At 35.7% G+C, this 22534-nt stretch overlaps 1 protein-coding gene across 5 annotated transcripts in view; it reads right to left on the reverse strand.

The window, feature by feature from the left end:
- Positions 1 to 22534, reverse strand: part of LOC113114140 (teneurin-3-like) — an 86953-nt gene that overhangs the window by 54292 nt on the left and 10127 nt on the right. For 4 of the 5 annotated variants that reach the window (XM_026280924.1, XM_026280921.1, XM_026280922.1 and 1 more), the window contains 2 exons: positions 18818 to 19225; positions 15588 to 15848 (listed from right to left, as the gene is read on the reverse strand). In XM_026280924.1, the coding sequence (XP_026136709.1) occupies positions 15588 to 15848; positions 18818 to 19097 (541 nt within the window). In that variant the 5' untranslated portion in view covers positions 19098 to 19225. The remainder of the gene's footprint in view (positions 1 to 15587; positions 15849 to 18817; positions 19226 to 22534) is intronic. The other variant, XM_026280923.1, reaches the window with a different exon arrangement.

Here is a 22534-nt window from a genome sequence, read left to right on the forward strand (position 1 = left end):
ACAGACAAATGTCTCTAAAGGGCTTTTGTGGATATATTTCTAGTGTAGCTCAGAGGCAGTGTGGATCTTGGGCTTGTATACATTGATCTATCAGTAATAAACCAAACCAAACAAGGGCTATTCACATGGGACATGTTCTTGCATTATAAAATACAAAGCTTAGTGTGAGATCCGTGTTCATTTCAATTAAATTACTTTAATTAAAGCAGACTGACAATGTAAATGTGACAAGATAAAAATGCAAGCAGTTAACAATGCTTTATATATATATATATATATATATATATATATATATATATATATATATATATATATAGGGTACAATTTGGTTTTCTTAAAAGTGCTTTGAAATAAATTAAATTGTAGAAAAATCACATATTAATTAAACTTACTTGGCTAGTCTTGACAATGCAAAACAGTGTTATTTTAAGAAAAATACAGAACTATTAAGATTTTCTAATAATCCAATTATAGTAGACAACACTGAGGACTGACATGCTGTAGTATTTTACATATTACTACCAGGTAGTCATTCCTGATCTTTTAATTAATTCATTTATTTATTTTCATTAGATTCTTTACTTCAAGGTACACTACTTTTCAAAAAATTTGGGTCAGTACAGTGTTTTAAATGTTTTTAAAAGTGTTTTATATTCCCCAAGGTTGCATTTATTTAATAAAAATACAGTAAAAATACTAATATTGTGAAATATTACTAATATTACAATTTATAAAAAAATGTGTTTTATATTTTAATATATAATAAAATATATTCATGAATTTTCAGCAGCCATTATGCCAGTCTTTAGTGTTATGTGATCCTTCATAAACCATTCTAATATGCTGATTTGCTGCTTTAAAAAAAATTTAAAAACTGTTCAGAAATACATTTAATGTATATATTAAAATATATAATAATATCAGAAAGTATATGTTATAATAATAACAACAAATAAGAAAAAAAACCCTGAAAAGACACATCACAATCTGTGCATGTTTACTTAGAAAAACCATTTTAAAAAAGTGCAGGAATGTGTGAACTGCCCCTTGAAGGTCTCTCCTCATCCTCACATTCCCTTATTCACTATTCATGTTTTAGGCGTGTTTGTCCTTGCCTCTTTTCTGAGGGCACACGTAATCAGATCTGCAAGATGTCTTCCCGCCATTAAAGGAGGCAGTTGTTTTGAGAGATGCACATATAATGAAGGGAGCTCAAGATGAGATGCAACAACTTCAGGATGGATGTCAGGATGAAGGGTTTGCATTTAGGTTTGGCAGGGAAGAATACAGCCTCAGTCAGAAGCACAGGTGAATTATGCATCCATTAACTTTAGAAAGAACAATATATAGCTCAGCACCAGAGTGCAACGTACATCGATATTAAATGCAGGGAAGAACACAAATGTGTTTATTTGGGCTCTTTTTCAAGTGGCTTGCACACCTGTGTGCCAGTATCGTGTTTGAGGGACAGAGTCTTTCTTGTTGTTGATCTGATCTACATTATAAGTCACAGCAGGCGTTCCTGTGCAAGAATAATCCGGATTGAAGCGGGTAGTTGACAAGGATGGGAACGGCAGAGATGAAACCCCCTGCAGCGAGGCATGTCAGACTCTACCCAGGGGGTCTTTTACATTGCACCTGGTTTTCACACCCACCGAAACTGGACAAATGTAACGGAAAAAAGGGGGGGCTGCCATTTTGGTCCACACACCACCTCCATCTATACAACATGTTTAAGAAGTCAGAATGATTTTGAATGAATGCAACCTGTAGAGCAACATGTTTCACAACATAGCTCACAAATGATCGTCACAGCAGTGGGTAGTTTAGGTCTAGCTGACTCATTATTCAGCACCTGTTAGACTCAGACACAGTGCAGCTATGGGACCCACTTTCATCGGTGGCAAAATAGATCTTTTCAAATATAGATGAGGCTGCGATTGCAATTTATTACACATCTTGTGATTTATTTTCTGGTTGCTCTCTCAGGAAAACCAATTCAAGCTGGCAGGGGGATACAAGCAAAACCAAGTCACAAGGAGTAATTCTAGCGTTCAAATTGAATGTTACATTCTCTAATAAACAGGTCATGGCCAGGAAATAAAGCCTGGGCACAACAAATATCTCTCCTCAAGTTGTGGAACATGACAAAGAATCTAGGGAACAATCCATAGCTACAAATGACATAGAGAGCATTTTAAGCACCCTCAATTTCTTCTATTATATAGTCATCCAGAAGCAGACTAATCTGAAACTAGTCAAACAACAAAATCGCAAGGATGTCTGTCTGCGGCGAAATTTTGAGCTAAGACTAAGGGTTTTAGCTGAGACAGGTGGCAGCTATTAATGCTCTTTTACTTAACAACATGGCAAAAAATATATATATACTATCACAATATTTTTCCTGTATCATAAAATATATACATTTATTAAAATTATTTTAATTTACAATTACTGGGAAGAGAAATGCTTTCAACATGTTTGTTAGACCTTGAGAATTAATGTAATAATGAACTGCTTGTTCCCATTGAAACTTGTAAGTTAACTTTTAATTTAGGGCCCCATCAAATCCATTTAAATTATTCTTTACTTAGTTTTTTTTCTCGATGTAATGCAAATTTATCATAAAACGTATGTTTAATGAAAATAATTAATAAAACTTTATCCATTTCATATTTTAAAATGTAATCAAATATTACAATTAATTTACAACAAAACTTTACATAAAGTTTACATGTAATTTTTTTGCCAAGAAAGATGCTGCACAACAGAACTGTATAAATTAAAATAATCTTAGTTTAAATTAAAACAATATCTTGGTTGTATGATACTCCATAAAAATAATAATATTATTATTATTAAATTAATTATATATCTGTTAAGTTAAACCAAACTTTTATTTTGGCAGTTTGTCGTGAAGATCTTTTTTTTTTTTTTTTTTTTTTTTCATTTGACAGTAGACCGCAGGTTTGTTTTGAACATTAAATATAATTTAGAAAATTTTGTTTTCAAATTAAACTCTAAAGATGAAGAGCTCTAGAGATGAAGTTCATGTGTTCATGTCCTTTATACAGTGAGACAGCAGACTCTAAAAAAGTGTCCTTTCAAATATATTAATAGAATAAATAATAACATTGAGAGCATCGGAAGCACCACCAATATCTTCGATCAAAGATAGACTCACCTGAAACCATTCAAACAGAAATGTAAACTTAGTCTAAATCGACGCATCACTAAATAAGCTGATGTAGGTGACAACTATTGTTGCACTTTTCAAATATTCCTTTCTTCGTTTGCGCAGTGTGGTCGATCTCAGTATGCAGAGATGTGAAGCCGTTACATGTTGACTTCTAAGCCCTTGCCATTTTCATGATCGACCTATGTTCAATATCCTGATTGAGGCTAATCATTACACCAGCTTGCTGAGACAATAACTTTCTCTCAGACAGAGGGCTTTGCCAAGGACTCTGGAGATCTAATGTTTTTCCTGTGGCACATGGCCTCATGGCTTTAGGCATTAGGAGATTCCACTACACGCTACAATTTGCACCTTAGAGATATCGATATCAGAGGACGCAGAAATATTTTCATGTGCAAACCAGGGTTTTTCTTTTTTAAATGCTCATTTTGAAACCACTACAAGCAAAGTGCTTGAATTGTTGGGACTAGTCAATAGCCATATCACATTTTACCTAATTTATTGGTTCGATTGAATTCTAGAACATTTTCATTTTAGCAGGGGGCCGTGAAATGAGAACATTCCCACATTGTCATAATAACATTGTGCAGCAGAGGTAGACAATGTAAGGAGAGGACATTGAGAGAGCAGAAGATAGTGAATAATGGTTTGTCCCACTCAGCACTTAAAGGTTGGATCTCTATTACCAGCTGAGATAAAATGTCATTCGCGTCCCGGGGAAGAGTGGATTGTGATATTTAATGGTGGGTCCTGGGACTTGACTTTCTTTCCCAGAGCTCTCTATCTTCCTGCTACATTATTCACAGGGCTGTCAGCGAGCACCTGGCCAACATACAGCAGCACCTACGTCTGCAGACGCACTGAAGGGTAGAAAATGGACTCGTCTCCAGCAAAGCAAAGCTTTTATTGAGAATGATGGTTCTGCCATGATGGCTTCACAGATGCATAGCACTGTCTTCAAAACACCAGTGCCCTGAAAAGACTTGCGTGATTCTTATTCCATTTTGGATACTTTTTTCCTGTTTTCATTGATTTGCCATTGCAAGTTTTCTCCACATGATCTCAAGAAGGCTTGTTGGACTGTTGAGCAACATAATTGGGCGAATTCTGACAAAATACCCATAATCTGTGTGGATGTTATGGCTGCACACTGTCTAAAAACTGATGTTCTCTAATGCATCAAAACTTTGCACAGCATCTGTTTATCAGGCTGTTTTAGAGTATGCATCTAACAGCAAGCTAGTGTCTAAATAAGAACATCACCTGTGCATTCTCCCTACTAATAAGTGCACAAGCATACAAGTATGGTTTAAAAATCAAAACAGCTCTATATGATATACAAAAGCACACTGATGCAGAAACAATTATATTTCCAGACGCTCCAGAAAACTTTGATGACTTATTTTGATTTTTGTGTTAGTCAGAAAATAGCTTTTATATTTAATGTTCAAAGGTTTATTCCCCATCAACCCTTTGCCACATGTAGCGGATAAAATGCACTAAAAGTACTACACAAGAATAAAAGGACCCCCTTTAAGTGGCTGATGGACTATGCCATATAATTACAGTTATTTCACCTCATGGAAACCTGTTCAAGATCTATTTTTACCGGATTCATTGTGACCAGAAAACAGCGGCTTTTAAAGCTTTTAAGAAGCTTGACGTGTTAGACAATCTGTCAGTATTTGGAGAAACAGTAAGTCCTGCTTTTTGTCAGTTTTGTTTTGGTGCACTGTTTGTTTATTGTGAATTTGCATAGTCTATAAAACAGAAAAAACTCATCACTTGCTGAGATAGATTAATGTAGTGTGCTGCTATATTTGCGAGCAAAGCTCAGCCATGGCAAAATCTGTATGTCACACAGCAGAGAGAGGAAAACAAATCCACCATAAAGCAAATTTAATGAAGTCCCAACTGCAATACCACTGAGTATATCTCTCTGGCTTTAAAGACAAGAAACATCCCACAACACCACAAACTGCCCTTCAATGTGTTTCTAAAGTAATGCAGAATGTGAACAGTACATCTAGAAGTAGGGCTGCATGGTATGCCTCTACTAAAAAAGTACTGAACTTCCAAAAAATCTTAATTCTGCAGTTTGGTACATGACCCAGACAGCAATGTTTTGCTATTCAATGGAGCCGACAGCTACTTGTTATTATTTGTGTAGAACTGAAAGCCCATTCACCTCTACCGTTCACATCATCACTCATGTAATAACTGAGCAGAAGTGGATTTAACACATACGCTCTGTGACAACACCTGCTGTTTACCTAGACAGCAGTTTAAAGCATCCAAAAACTGTTTGTGTTGCCTTCTTAGATACCTTGTATGGTCAAAAAACTACAATTTAAGATGTGAATGAATGAATAAACAAATAATATATTTGCTCCAATTGGACCAACTGTTTTCAACATGAATAATATTAAGAAATGTTTATTGAGCATATTACGAGTGATTTCCCTTTAAGCTGGGAAGAGAAAACCACATTGACATTGACTAAATGACTTTTAAAATCTCTTTAGTAGAAAAGTTTCTGCTAAGAATATAAATGCAGATGCAAATGTAAATGAATATGGATTTTGATACATGGCCTTGTTATACTTCAGACTGTTGATATTTTGCTGCATTTGTTCAAAACCATCTGTTAAATTATGGTGGCAGAATTCTGAAGAGATTCGTGCTTCTGAGTAGAGCGTGCCACCAAGCAAAACAAAAGAATGTCAATCTGAATGTTGCTCAACACAGCTTCAAAAAATGTGATTTGTGGATTTCTGGTGTTTGCACTGCCAAGTTGGGCCTGAGCCCATCATTAGTGCCAAAGATCTGGCAGATACTGTTCCCAATTTCCAGACAACTGTACAGCTGCCTGATTGTTTAACAGACGAAAGAATTTATTTGAAGTCTCTAAACAAAGTTGCAAGACCATCTTCACGGAATTAGACTGACACAATTTGGAAAGAAACCAAAGGCACCTGCTCTAATATCCATTTTACACTAGATTAGCCTTATTTGCTTCAAAGCATACACTACTTTTAACGATCTGAAGGATAAGAGAAGAAATAATTAGTTAGGGTAAATGAAACAGCTCTGGATAAAATTAAACTTAAAGTGAACCTTTCTTAAACAAGAAGCGTAGCCATATCCAATCAGGCGGCACTGAAAGCCACATTGCAATCAAACAACATCCAGATGGCATTGTGAGCCACACACTGGCAAGGATCAAGAATAGGCTGTGGCTAGAGCAGGAAGATAACACCACCATCATTAGTTTGTTATCCAACAGTGTCGTCTCGAGATAATGGACATTTATGGATTCGAAATGATGGATGAAAAGAGCCTTTTCTGAGAGTCGCCTTGCTGCAGCGAACCCAAATTACATTGTGAATGACGTGCAAATAATGTAATGCTGGTGCCTTCAACATTTAATGTGATTTAAGGGACTGTTCTGAAGTCGATTCGCTGTAGAGTCTCGAAATTGTCTTGCTTTTTAAATCCAGGATGAAAGATCCAATGGAGTCCGAGACGGGTGACAAGTGCCACCAAAGACCCATGACCTCTATATCCAATTCCACTATGAGGGGCGCAATAAAAGGATAGGGAGAGGGCAAATGAGTTGTGACCCCCAACTTCCTTGATTCATCTCGGCATCCTATAAAGTAGGCAGCAGAGGTCCTGACCTGCATACGTTCACCTCACACACAAAGCAACAAATCAATATCTTACAGGAAGAAAAGTACCCAATAGACCGACACATGGTTGGGTAGGGACATTTTTTAAGTATGTTGTGTTGTTGGTGGTTTTAAATAAATAAATAAATAGAAAGGAGACCAAGTCTCAAAAGAATGGAAAAGTGGATTAATATTAAAAGTAGCACGCAATCAAATATGAATAAATAATCTCTGGACCTTCTATAACAGAAGATTATTAATAGATCTAGACTGTTTATACAAAGGAATAAACAAATTCCTCTTCCCGTAAATAAGAGTTTGGATGATTGGTATTGGCAAGCTCGTTTGTGCACTTTGCATATTCAACTTGGAGTGCCAGATTTCACACACCCGAGTGAGAGTGGGAAGTTTTTATTCATAAGACAAAAGAGAAAGAATGATAGATTTTGTATAACACCATCAGATGAGTCCGAATTCTTTTTCTCACCACTCTATCTGTGATAGGAGATTTAAAACCTTGAGTCTCAACTCATTTGGTGAGGAAGAATGTTTGCATTTGGCAAGTGAGAGGCTATTATTGACATGCTGGATAGAGAATGATGTAGTTGGCTACCAAAATATTAATCTGCTTTAAGAACAAAGATGATGTTCTCACTCTGCAATCACATGCAATCTCATGCAATTCTTAAGGGGGGAATATATATATAGAATATATTAGACAAATAGGAATCACACAAGCAATTAGTACGTGCTTGAGTGAAAGTGTGATTGACTGAGCATCTGAACATTCAGACATGTTTTTTAACTGACCTTGGCTAGGTTTCCCCAAACAGCAAGCAGAACATTGATGGAATGTAAAGTGTACTTAATCTCAACGTCATGTTTCCCAAAAGCATTGTTATCCAAGTCGTAAGTAAAACGCTAAAGCTTCAGACTAACTTAAATGGATATTTCTGCCCTTCTTTTACAGTTTATCAGAGACATCAGGCACAAAATAAAGAATATTAATGCACTTTGGTTATCACAAAGCCCTGGTAGACTAAATTCGAGAATAAAAGACGCACTGTTATAAAATGCTTTTAGAATGGTACTCTACAGTCTGTCATGTGACATGATAGACCTGAATTATACATTATAGACAACAAAATAGAACTTTATGTAGGCCTACTAACTGGGAATGAGAACTAATGATATCTAACTACAACAGTGGCCATAATTCATAAAAAAGTCTTAATTTACTCTACAATGGTGAAAAAAAAAATTAAACGAACTTTAACAAATCACATTTCGCATGGACTATTACATCCATATGTTATAGACATATATACATATGTAGCTCTAAGTAAATGCTAACACATAACAGTGTAACATATTGTTTTTTTTAAGTCAGTGCTAACCACAATGTACATTTTTTGTTGTTGTTGTTTGCACAGGAAAGTTATGTGTACAGTGACATGATGGTAAGTAAAGGATGCCGATTTTTATTTTGGCTGAACTGTGCTTTTAAATTCAGATTAAGTGTCCAACAATACAACCAGGACAAGCAAGATAAGCCAAAACTCTTAAAAAAAATCCAATAAACAACTAATTCCGGGTGCCCTTTAGTTGAGCTACATTTAATATTTAATATTCATTTGTGTTGACCTTTAATATTTATTAACACAGCCCATCTTATTCATCCTACTCACCTAATGTTTTAATAACGTAACTTTAAATGTCTCAACAACATAGCATACAATTTCCATGTGTAGTATTTTGCTAAATTTACATGCTGGGGAGAATAGCCACTGAATATGTTTTGGACTTATTTCAGCACCTTTAGGCCTTATGATTCCTGTAATGATGCACTTAAATTCTACTTCATGAGTGTCCTAATTTGGGTGGGGTGGTTAGGGGTGGAGCTTCATCATAAAGTAACACAGTACATGGTAAATGAAGATTATTTTATAAGTATAATTAGTAATGTTTTCAGGAAATACTTTTATACTTTACAGTGATGTGAAGTTTTTTTTTTTTTTTTTTTCAATATTTGACTCCATACAAAGTGAACAAGTTTACCATTGTAATACATTTATCAATCACTATAGTACACATTTTACACTTATTGATTCTTGAATTATGCAATAATAATAATCAACATTTTGTGCAATAGCAATTGTGAATCTGTTCAATTATAATAATTTTAACAGTGTAATAACCTAGTGCAATGTATTTGTTTGACAGAGTAATTATTGTTATGGTTGTTGTCGTTGTTTTGCAGATATTTTTGAGTATTTGCTTCATATTTGCTTATATTTGCACTTATTTTTTCTGCTGTAGCATGGAAATTTCCCCATTGTGGGATCTTATCTTCTCATCTCGTCTCATCTCATCTCATCTCATCTCATCTCATCTCATCTCATCTTATCTTATGCTAACAGTGGGAGAGGAGAATTTATATTAAGGCTACAGTAAATACGCAATAAAATTTGTTCCTATTTAAACCAATGCTCTTGAAGACAAATGCTAAAGCATGCTAGAACTGGATACGTATGCTTGATTTACGTTCAAAACGAATATAATGCAAAAATTATTTTAACAAGAAAATGATTTCTTATTTGTGCCTGAAATGCAATCTCATTTCTCTTTTTTGTGCAATTGTGCAATGGAACACAAGAACATGTTGCTTGTGTTTTATAATTCATGCCATTTTTTGTTTCCTTTCCACTACCCCAGTTCCTTTTATCAGTATTACAAAATAGCAAAAAAACACAAAATCTTTCATTTTCATGGCAACGTTTAAAGATTTCTCCCCTCATCACAAAACACAGTCATCTAGGCTCACAGTTGGACAATTAAAAATACCAAAAAAAAAGGTCCAAGTCAGTTTCTAAAATTGATTCCAAAACAATATTGTATTTATAATTGAGAGCAACACTTTCCAAAAACCCTAAAGCCCAGATAAAGACACCCTCCATCTGTGCTGTGGGATACAGAAAAAGCCTTTTTAAGAATCGCACAAGCACATCATCTTTTTTAGGCCATCAAAACCTAATCCTGCTATAAGCCGATCAATTGCATTATATATAGCTATAGACTGTAACCTTTAAGGCGAAGCCCTCTTGCTGAACTGTAATAGAAAAAGCAGAACAGACAAAAAGACAATTTGACACATAGTAATTATCTCTATCAGTCCTCATGCTGCTTATGAAGCTAAACCCGCACTGGCACTCCGTGTGACCCGTTTCGCTCGTATTACTCTGTACTTATACCATCAGACTAAACTCTCCTGCCACCCAGAGTAATGAGAATGCATCAAACACAGGGCTCATCAGCCTTTCCGTTTGAAGTTCCATTTAAAAAAAAAAAAAAAAAAACTGTGAAAACTACACTTGAATGGCTTGCTGGCCATGTTGAGATTGTATCCAATTTTTTTTTACATTGTGAGAGAGACTCTTTCAATCTCTTAGCTGCCACAGATGGTTGTACACTCCTGGACATTCTGGGCATTGTTGTGGAAAAATGGAAATGCATATGGAAAACAAGCTGGCCTTGGTGTCTGCAATGATCAATGGAGCAAACACCTTGATGTCATAGAGAGAGGCGGGGAAATGTTCGCAGACGTGACAGATGCTTGGTTAAGCATCCTGCTGACGGGTGAGGGAAGGCCTACATGGACACACATACCCAAACCTGCTTCTGGCTGCCCCTCTGGGAGTGCGATGAAGTTTTTCCTGGTAGTAATGATATGCATTTCAATAGAGCTATTTCCCACCATTCCAAATCGCTATAGTTGATATAGATAATGTGCATTAGCAACGGATTCTCCATCAGTGCACTAAATAGAAATGTGGAGCAGATATTGCAGTGCACAAGGGAAATGCGGTCTCAGTTCTTAAACATCATTATGAGATCAGAGATTCCTCTCTGATCTTAAAATTATGTTTAAGAACTGAGACTGCATCCCTCATTGGCCTTAGGGGGGTGCGAATGTATACACACACAGAGCCTATATATACACTCCTCTCATGTGAAAACACAGTGCAAACACCCACATGCACAAGGAAGAGAGAAAGAAAGACAGAGAGAAAGCTTCACAGGCACTGAAGATCCTGATAGGGGTCATTTATCCTCTGATAATAGCGACCAGGCCAGACAAAAGCAGGGGGCAGCTGGGTTTCCAGGCTATTTCCTGGCCAAACGAAGAGCTTCTCTTACTTTTGTTCACAGTGATGACTTTTGTCACAATGTCTTTCTTGGCCAGACTGTAGAGGCTTCTAACATGCCTTGCAGGAATACAAATTAGCTAAAGTTCCTTTAAGGGAAAAAAAGTTCTTCTAACTCTGAAACCAAACCTGGCTCATACGTTGGATCTATTGTTTTGACAACAATTTTTTTGTATGTGGGAGGTCTTGCTTGAAGGTTCACTTAATAAGTAAGTCTCCGATCTTAATTAATTCCCTTTATAGCTCCTTTAAATATGCACACATGTTCACTTAGTCATGAATATAATCTTTCAGCTCACTGACTGGCCTTGTCTGATAATAAAGTGTTTTATTCAGAACAAGATCCAAATATCAGAGAGAAACACTTTCACATGAACATCCAGTTGAAGCTTAGAGAAAGCAAAAATGTGTACGTATTTACAGCAGCAGCACCGCTGAAATATTGTTTTATTGCCTATTTTGAAAGAAGCCTTGTTTGGATGTTCCCTGAGCCTCTAGATCTCAGACTGTGCAATATATCTTCAAGCGCTTCATTAAAAATGGATGAGCTTAAATGATACCAGCAATGAATATGGTTTATAGCTAAAACAGATTCTGATATATGACGCTCTACAGAGGTTATATTTATGTCAAAAGAGAGGTGGATTTCCTACTTAAAGGGATAATTCACCCAAAAATCAAAATTCTCAATATTTATACACCCTCAAGTAATTCCAAACCTGTGCATTGAATATGCATTGTTCAATATACCTGATATAAAGATCTGACCAAAGATACAGTATCTGAATAAAAAAAAGTTTTTTTTTTTTTATGTTCTTCAGAGGAAATAAAGTCATACAGGTTTGGAAGAACATAAGGGGAAAATTGAGTAAAGGATGACGCTTTTCATATTTGGGGGAGCTATCCCTTTAAATGCCTAATAAAAGGATGGATTTGTTCACTGTGAACAGGAGAAATACCCATAAGGGAGTATGTATACTTGGTCACTTCACTGATCAAATGTGTACCATTCACTTATATACTGACCACATACATATGTGCAAAACAGATCTAAATCCAAACTACTATTCCTCTGCTATATGCAATGATAATGTCTGCTGAATGCTCTCTCTGCTCCATTAGTATTTGAGTTTTGAGATTGCTCAATCCACGTGTTTCATCCATGATTGCTTGTTCACGCATGGATTACAAGGCTCCCAAATCTCCATATGTGATATGGTGAAGTTTACATATCTAAACAGCCAAAATGCATTAAGTTTTCATGATTAGACCTGTAAATAAATAATTTATAATATAGAATAATTTATAATAAATATATTTTATTTATATATTTGTTTATAGACAATCTGACAATTTAAAAAAATCTACACTAAATAAATATGGCCTATATACTTTTTATATTTATAATGAATGTGAATAAATATATAATATTCTGTAAATACTGCCATAAAGCATTATGGTCCTTTTTATGTCAATTTATTTTCTCAGTGTGATGCAATATGTCCTGTCTTACATTTATTTAGTCGACCCTGCAGATACAAATTGACTTTTAATAATTGCTTAGACAGGTAGTAAAGGACAATCAAAATGTCAGAAGCTGACAGAATGCACCGAAAGTCACAGCAGATAAATAAATCTGAGAAAGGGGTCATTGCTGCTAAATGAGTAATGAAGATAGATAATGATCTATGACATATGAATCTGCATATTTATTTAATTTATTGCTAACAAAGCCAGAACTACCGGATACACAAGACAGAGAATCATGATTAATATTATTTTAGAGAGAGAGGGAGATGGAAGTCTAACAGGTGTGCTATAAGGATGATGTTTTAAGCAGTGCTTTTCACCCTGCAGCTGAGCGGCTCTGAGAGCATTACCCACAGCATTTTAACTGCTGCTGCTTTCTTTCCAAAGGTACCGTCCAACACAGCATATACACCGCAAGCAAACGGTGCAATGCAATGCAACAAAAGCGAAGGAAAACCAAAGACTGTTGCAACGGCAAGCTGTGCAGTCAACGTAGCTGAGTTGCAGTCAGTTTTGTTGATTATAATGACAGTGACTGGTTTTATGTCATCAAGGGGAAACAACAAGAATGTGGTATTGTTGATTCATCCACAGTGATTCTGTAATTAAAGTGTTGCTGATTTTCATTTGTTCATCTATGTGGATGAATCTGCAAATTTTCACCTCTATGTTAGTGCATAATATACACAAACAAACAAAGACAAAGAAATGTCTTCAATAGGAAAAGATATACAGTGAAATTCAGACCTTGCTTTATATGGGTTGCCAAAGATCCGTCTCAGAACAATTTACAGTCAGCCTCAATGAGGTCTCTGTGGAAACTCATCCCACACCTTTAAAAGTGCAGCTTAATTGTTCCAGTAAATCACACAGTGTGTCACATTTGCACACATTCTTCAAAGAATGAAGTCCTACTGTAAGAGATTCTGGAATCCAGACAAATAAATCTCTTTGCATCATATTTATAAAGCCATTTTCATCATTTGATTTTTATTAAAATATTTGTAGCATTATGTACCACTAAAAATTTAAAGGGTTGCTTTACCCTAAGACCACATACTGTGAAACCCTAGAAATACATCAAACACTGACTGTACAAAATGTAGACTTATCATTAATGAAAAATGTCCTTTTTATATTTTAACACCCGACTGACTAACAAATAAGCATAGTCACTCTCCAGAGTCATCTATAACTTTATATAATAATGACTAGTCCCTCCGAGGAGACTGGATACATAGAGCACAGTGCTATAATACAGCTTTAGCGTATTTTGCATAGCAGACTGGAGAGATTTCGGGAAAGATGGGGAGAGATACAGAAGCTGAACGACTGTGCAGAGAAATTTGACCTCATTCTCTTAATGGAGTGCTGTGAAGCAGACAGCCTGCTCTCAGCTACATCATTATATTTTGACTCAAACGGACCAAGTCCCAGACCTAGTCCACAGCAAAGAAAAAGAAGAATAATTGCTTTGAATATGCTGGTCAAATACTACGGCTCACCTGCATGTCTGAATCAAACATTTCAAATAACTTTTGCCAGGGTATTTTGAAAAAACAAAACAAAAAACACTAGGCTATTTATACACAAGGTCCCTACACAAGGGACAAATTTCACATAAAAGTGGGCTCCAAAAGTTTGAGACTACAGTGACATTTTTTATAATTAAAAAAAATAATAATAATAATGTAATTGTAAAGTATACGTATTAACATATTATTTCCACTATTAAATTCAATTTTAAATCCGAGATTTTTTTTACTCAGACTTTTGCATCTCTCTGCTTAAATCTAAATATTAAATGTTAGTGAACTTAAATAGCACTATATTAGTGAACATATTCTAAACTATAATCTGACAAGAGCTTCTCAAGAGTGAATTACTGCATTATATTAAACATTATATCACACCAAATGAGGAGGCAGCAGCAGTAAATAGTGTCTAATGTGACATGTAAATTGAGCATGTGCATTTCAGATGCGGTTTTCTTTGATCAATGCAGTGAATGCTGAGCATGAGACACCATAGATCTCCATTAGAAACGTTTAGCCTACAATGAGTACATTTCACTCCCCTATTTTTCCCCTTTCCCTTTTAAAACAACATTTCTGCAACAAATTACCATATTGTCAAAAATATCTACTGCAAGGCAGAACAAACTATTTTAAAATCTTTACTTTCTTTTTTCCCCCTACTTATCTTGCATATGCTGCAGTAACTCACTAGTGAATGTATGAATGTGAATAATGAAAAAAAAAGATCTTGGCACAGACTATTCCGTTTTTTTCCTTTGAAAGTAAAACCAACTAGACACATTGCAACAACAGCAAATAAACTTAGTCAAAAACAGTCCACCATGCTCACTGCAAGAAACAAGCTATTTATGCGTCTTCAGAAAAAAAAAAAAGAAAGAATCTAATTAAAATACAGATGTATGTGCTTTGACATGCATGTATTTCATATAAAGACAATTTGCTTTTTCAAACACACTCCCTAATCCGTAAGGCATTAAGGATTCCAACGCACACCAATTTGCACTTCAAACCGATGGGCCCCTCTTCATCCACCGTAGCGTGTGTTCGCAGGCCCAGCAACACCCTGTGGATCTGCACACAAATATGAGTGACTTTAACAAAGCCATCTACGATTCGGCACAGACCCAGAGGAAGTGTCAAGCAGTTCTCTGCATCGTTTGCTCATATGCTTCAGGAAATTGTTATTTTCTCTGAAATGCCTATAACTCCCCCCGTCCCCCTTAGGTTGCGAACGTAACCAGTCGATCCATTAATATTGTCACCTCAACCAGTCACTGGCTACCGATTGTTAGCTCTAACCAATTATATCCTTGCCCTTGAGTGACTCAAGGTGACTTTATCTTGACGTGCTCAAGGGTATTTCCCATTTTCACCAACATTTACTATCGGGGAGTTTTGCTCATTTGTGAGGTTACTATTGAGAATAAAACACAGATGGACTTACCATTCTCCTGATCCGATTTGTTGTCCTGCTCTGTGTCTGTGAGTGTTAAAACAGAGTTGGACCGGCTGGACAGCTGCGAGTCCCGTCCGTGTGCCTTAACCCATAGCATGGCGCAGTCTGGAGAAATGCCCCCTGCGTTCTGGATAGGGTCTGCTCCGCTGAGCTGTGTATGATGACTGAGTCCGGTCTCAGCGCAGAAGCTCAGACCACGACGAGGTGCAGGGCCACATATCCCAAGCTGCCTCAGAGACAGACTCTGGCCTGCAGGATTCAAAGTGCATACTTAATAAAGGGAGTGTATGCATAAAAAGTAGTAAACAAAGTAACTGTGAACTTGCTGAAAACACACGCACACACCGTTTAATTATTTAAACTTGCATTCAAACTCTTGCAGTATATCCACTTTTATATTAAAATATTTAAAGCATTTAAATAAAGACGCTGCAAAAACAACAGCAGTTTTATGTTCCCAAGTTCACGTTTGTCATTTCTGTGGTGACTATGGTGACCAGGGAATGAATATATATAATTTTTAAATTTCTTTTGATATGTGTTTTACATTTGTATTTTTTTTCTCCCTACCAATGCAAAGACTGATTTGATGTAGAAAACTATTAAACAAAACACAAAATAGGTAAACTACAAAGAATAAATTATGAAAAGTGTTTTTTGTGTGTTGCATATTTTCTTTGATATTTTTATTGCTACCCTTTCATAGAGAACATATCTATTTAGATAACAGTGTATACTCAATTCAAAGTGGCCTTTGTTTAAAATAATAATGTCACACAAACAGAATAAACCTTATCAATACATTTTTACTCAGTATACAAAATGATAAACCAAGCGAAACTAACAAGTAGCAGTAACATCCAATACAGTTTTGGCAGAACAAAATATAATATTGATTACCTAATTATGGGCACATTTTGAGATCAAAAATAATGTTTAGTTGAACCTGGGGAGTCTCTTTTATGTGTTTGTTTTAACACAGTATCAGAAATATACTTTCATTTTTTTCATTAATATTCCTGTTATACTATTTTCATGCTTTCATTTACGTTCATTAAAAAATATATATACCTACTCAAAATAAAAAAGTTTAGTATTTTATAATCCTTTGTATTTTATTCTTAATAGTTTGCATTATTTGTTGTAAAGGTTTATTTCACTGGTACTAACTGAATTACCTTCTGATTTACCGATCTTCTTTTCTGTTTCAGCAGGTGAATATCTGTTCAGCTGAATCTGAATGAGGGTAAGCTCTACCTCTTCCAACACAAGAAAATCTGAGAATTTACTACACAGAACAAAATAGAAACTGTTCCACTTCAGATTGAAATTCACCTTGAGACTCAACAGCCCTCTGCTTCCTTCAGCTCTGCTTTTAAAACCATATTCCTGTACCTGCTAGCATATGCTGAGTGCTTTATGACTAAAAGCCCACGGAGTAGGTGACACGTGAAAATGAATACACCAGAATTTAAATTATGAGTACACTCATAGATACGAAACAAAATAACTCAACACAAGTGCTGACATTAATTACCACATGAGGGCATTATCTGAAATACACATTTTGAAATACTGCAAACTCTGGAAGCCAATGCAGGGCAAACTGCCATGATTTAGCCAGGCTGTGATTAAAATAAAATGACGGAGGAACATTTGTATCATGAATTCCGGCAAGATCTCTCTCCTCCGGCTTTTGTGCCGATCAGGCACAAACACGGCTGCTAATTAAAGACGTGCCCCTAAGTGTAACAGCCTAAGGTTTTGGAGTGCACTATAAAGCACAATTAACCAACTAAGTGTATTTCTAATGGAATCAAATTTGAATGAGCAGTATCCTACTCTTCCACTTAAAAGTGATCATCATAAACCATCAAATATTTATGAAATAGTTTGAATAGTTTGTGAATAATCAGCAAATGAGTGTCTGGTGGGCTTTATGAAATATCAAAATGAAACGAAAATGAAGGTGACTAACCTGAATACAGCTACATCTAACAAAAGTGTTTTGACTAACTGTTCTGTACTGATTGAAAATACCTTCATTTAGACTGCCTCAATGACAGGCTGAAATAATATATGTAACATTTTCAATTAATCTAATCAAAATTTCATTGAAGGGCATACATTCTAGGTATTCAGTTCTTTGCAAAAAACAAAACAAAAAAGCAACAACCTCTACTAATTTTGTGGCTTAGGTAACAGAATATAAAAGATGTTCAAGGTATAGAAAAAAAAAAAAAAAAATGATGTTGGATCACAGTGCATTAACAGCTGTTAAATTGCTGTTTGCAATCCATATGATCGGACATTTATTGATCTGGGAAAAAAAATGTATTAAATGAACAATAAATGGTCGGCAATGTAGTTCTTTTAAGAGTTATAAAGAGATTGGCTACCTATGTTTTATTGTATGTAGTTGCTGTTAATAAAAAAAAAATAGAGGGAAAATACAAAAATAGGACTGAAAGCATACATATCTGGTAACAATTTTGCAACCATAGTGATATTTAAGATTTATTTATTATTTTTCTTTTATTAATTGTTTTATTGTAGAAATAATACTTGTATGTCATTGTATGTGTTTTATTGAACAGAAAAATACTAAAATAAAAAAAAAATGCTAGCTTTACTTTCTTCAAATAAAATTATTTGTTCGTTATTTTACTTATTAATATTAATATTATCATTATTATTATGGCTGTTAGTGTGGGTGTGATTGCATATCAAATTAATCTTTTTACGGTATAGAATGTTTTGTCAAGGACATGGAATTAACTGCTGGACCAAATTTAATTAAATCTGAAAATTTAGCTCCTGTTTGGGTTAGAGGTCAAGGTTACTGACCTTTCATGTATCCCAGTACACTATAATGGTCATATTTAATTTAGAAAGATATAGTTTGATCCTTATTACAATATTACAATATGCAAGCTGAAAAAAAAAAATATATATATATATATATATATATATATATATATATATATATATATATATATATATATATATATATATATATTATAAAATCTTTTTGAGTGAATATATGTCTATAGATACATGTTTATTCAGTTTAGTGCTGTATACTGCATTTCTTCTTTTTTATTTAGCATTTCAAATGCCTGTTTTTCTTTTCCATGTTGGTTTTAAAACATCACATTTGCAAGCCTGAAGGACTCCAGAGTCTGCTGTCCATATGGTGAATGTTAAAGAGCACTTACCTGGAGCTCTGTATTCCTCAGTGTCCCTTGGCACCATGTCTGGCATGCGATGCCCATAAAGCCCCTGGGTGGATGGGTGTTGATCAAAGGCCTTCAGCGTCTCACTGGAGCTATAGGACTTCTGGGTTAGGACGGAGGATGAGCTGGTGTGACGGTGGTTGCTGGGACCCTCCCTGTAGCCCTCCCCCTCCTCTCTGTCTCCTTCCCTCTCCCAGTCTCTCCCTCGTTCCCTCTTGCTCCGGGAGAGAGAGCAGTAAGGCCGACGCTCCTTCACCTCCATGCTACATTCATGCTGTGTTCCTCCTCTTCTACGCTTCTCTCTTGCTGCTGTCTGTTCTAGTTTGCTTCTTTCCAGCTGTCGGTCTGTCTCCGCACCTCTTTCTCCACTCTAAGTTCCACTCCCACCTGCTTAGAGACACAAAAACACTGCTTAGAGAGAGAAAGAAACAGATAAAGTAGGCAGCGAAATAAGAAAGAGAAGACAAGTAGGATGCTGAAACAAAGCCCTAGCGAGATGTCGCTCCTGCTTAGTTCATCGTGTTCCTTGTACAGCCTTTAAAGAACAATTAGTCAGTAAGATAAAGTAAGAGAGTTCGCAGCGACTGGTATTTTTCTGATAACACTGTTGAACCATATAATTAATCTCTTGAGGGTTGTAAGCACCTACTTTTTTGCATTTACATTCTCAAAATGTGTTAAGCACACTATTTTCTCCCAAAATAGATTCAAAAATTATTTTTTATATTATATTATATGTGTACATTTTATTGCATTTTATATATATATATATATATATATATATATATATATATATATATATATATATATATACATATACACACACACACACACACACACTGTATAAGAACAACTGTTTTTGTCAATACAATGAAAGTCAATAGGGTCCAAAATGTACCAAAGTGAATTTAATTGTTTTATTATACTTGTATTGTTATATTGTTACTTAATTATTTAAAAACAAAAATGACTTAAAAACAAAAATCTTCAGTTATTTTCTATTGTATTCCACAGAAGAAAGTAAAATTTTAATGACTCCGTGAACTATTTCTTTCATTCGAGCATGTTGAAACAGAATTCACCTCAGTCTTCCACAGAGAGAAAAAGTCTGTGTTTTCCAGCAAAGGCAAAGTCAAATGAAGTGATACTAAAAATGCTCGCTTTCATTGCACTGGCTTTGTCATGAGATATCCTCACATACTTGTAAGCCTTTAGTAGGTTTCCTGGGAGGTTTGTGCCAAAACCGTTTGACAAAGCTCTGGAGAATTGGTTGAGTTTCACTGGGGTGTGAGTTTTAAGGATATTCCAGTCCTTTTTCTCGAGTGTCGTCTATCTTATCTAGTGGAACAGTCGACACACGGATAACGCATTTGCCTAGAGACCCCACTGTCAGTTTAAAGCAGTATAAAGAGGACAAGAGAAACAATGAGGATAATAAAACACTGTAGGAGGAAACAGAGGAGACTAGGTCAGCATTACTGCATACGGCCACAGTAATGGGATACGATTGGGGTAAAATAAATGATGCGCCAGTATCAAAATGTTCTTGTCAGAAAAAGAGAGTGAGCTATAGTTTATTGGACAGTATTTCAGCCAGATAAATTAAATGTAGCTCTCTTTATAGCACTGGTCATTTGATTCTCTTGTGTGAGTGCGATGTTGCGCAAAGGCGCAGTAGGCCGACTGAACAAACCAGCAGAAACCCTCTATCCTTCATTGCATTGGACAGCACCCACTGAGTTATCCTCGGGTAACACGGCCCCCAGATTCGGATCAATTTAGATTAGCCAGGAGCTAGGGAGTCTCAGACATACTGATCTAGCCTTAAACACCCTTAAAACTGGTCTCAGAGTCTGTAAGATTATCACTGGATTAATTTCCAAGACAAAAAGAACGATGGCTGATTAGTGAGCAATCAAATGCACTGAAATAAATTACTAATGAAATTGCGCTCCTAAATTTCCTTCAATCATTCAGAGCTTGGTTAGAAATATTAAACTTTCCATCAAGGAAAACGTCTTTGGCAAGAGTTTTAGCAAATATAGGCTAGGAATCATGCGCTTACAAAAGTTTTGAAGGAATGAGAAGCAGAGATATAAATCACGGTAGAGCTCTGGCGATCATATCATGCTCAGATGGGCACTGACCCATGGGGCCATTGAAAAGCAAAGACTCAGCAGTGAGCAGAGAGGCCAATGGGAACTATACTGTAGCAAGAGCCAACCAGGCAAGAAGATGTCACTTGACTATACCTCACTTACGATGATCTAATGGCAATGGTTTCACTAAATCAGATGCCCGACCATCTGGCGTAACTGAAGAAAGGTGAGAATGAAAGTGGTCATGACCTCGGGCTCTACAGATGACCAACAAAACAGAGGAAAAAAATTGACTACAGTCATAAATGATCTGCTAAATGACAAGCAAATAAAACATTTTACTTTTAAGGTAAAGTGATAGTTTATTCAAAAATAAAAATAAAGAAGGAAAGCTGTACACATTTTTAAAAATACAGATTTCAAAAGCATGTTTGCATAGCAATACCATCGATTTTTGTATTTATTTATTTTTTAATTTTTTTTATGGGTTGGCCAAAGAATCTTTCAGCAAATGAGAATAGCCATTTCATTTTAACTGAAATCATATGTGATGTTTGTCCACACCTAATGGATTCACAATCACTGAGAGCACCCTCAGATAAGGCACCAATGCAATCACCCATAGTTAAATAAATTGTTGGCAACCTTCATGACCCATCTTTCTTACCTGAAGCACATTGCGTATTCTGCAGATGGCGTGAGAGCGTGGGTCTGATGGCTGAAAGTGCACATCTACAGCAAGTCTCTTTGTTCGGTAATTACATTTCATTGGGACTAGCTGCGGATATCGGATTCCACCTCTGACCCCAAACTCCATAAATAATGATCATCATAGCAATGTCAGCCTCCAAGCCTAGTACTACCATCCAGATGCTGTGTGCCTGCCCTCCTATCTTCATCTCACTTCGTTAACCCCAGATCCATCTTATCAACCTTTTCACACCCAAGCAGTACATTTCTCATGTATTTTCATCATCTGACACCACAGTATTTTTTCTGGACATGTTATGGTTCAGCCTTATTATTTTCTTTTCATGGTTGCATTATATTTAGCAGCAAAAGAAATTTTTGTGCATCCTTGAAAATCTTCTTCTAAAAGAACTAATCAATGGTATGTATCCCAAATGCATTCTTTTGCTTAACCTCCATCATTTCTCGCCATCATTCCACTAAACTTCTTTAAAATCAGCTTCCATATCCTAAACATTAGTTTAATTCTGTTAACTAATTTTGTTCCTATTCAAACTGTAACCTAGGGTTCATTAATAATTCATGAGAAAAAATATGAAAAGTAAATAGAAATAGAAATAATGATGTATCCTACCTAATAAGCAAACTTCCAGGCAAATGGGTTAGTCATCACAGCACTATGATTCTTCTGCTTTGTGTAGACTAATTTGGTATGGAAACATATTACTGGAAATAGATAAAATATAGGCTTTTTAAAGAGACCACAGACTTTAACAGTATCCAGTTACTTCTCTGGAGTATAGAAATTTGCTTTAAAGCTGCTCATCCAGTGAGACATGGGATGGTAGCTTGGTGAGAGGAGGCCAAGGGGGAGATGGTCTGGCTGTAAAAACTCCAGCTCATAGTGCCA

Source organism: Carassius auratus, chromosome 14, assembly GCF_003368295.1.
Source record: "Carassius auratus strain Wakin chromosome 14, ASM336829v1, whole genome shotgun sequence".
Classification (NCBI taxonomy): domain Eukaryota; kingdom Metazoa; phylum Chordata; class Actinopteri; order Cypriniformes; family Cyprinidae; genus Carassius; species Carassius auratus.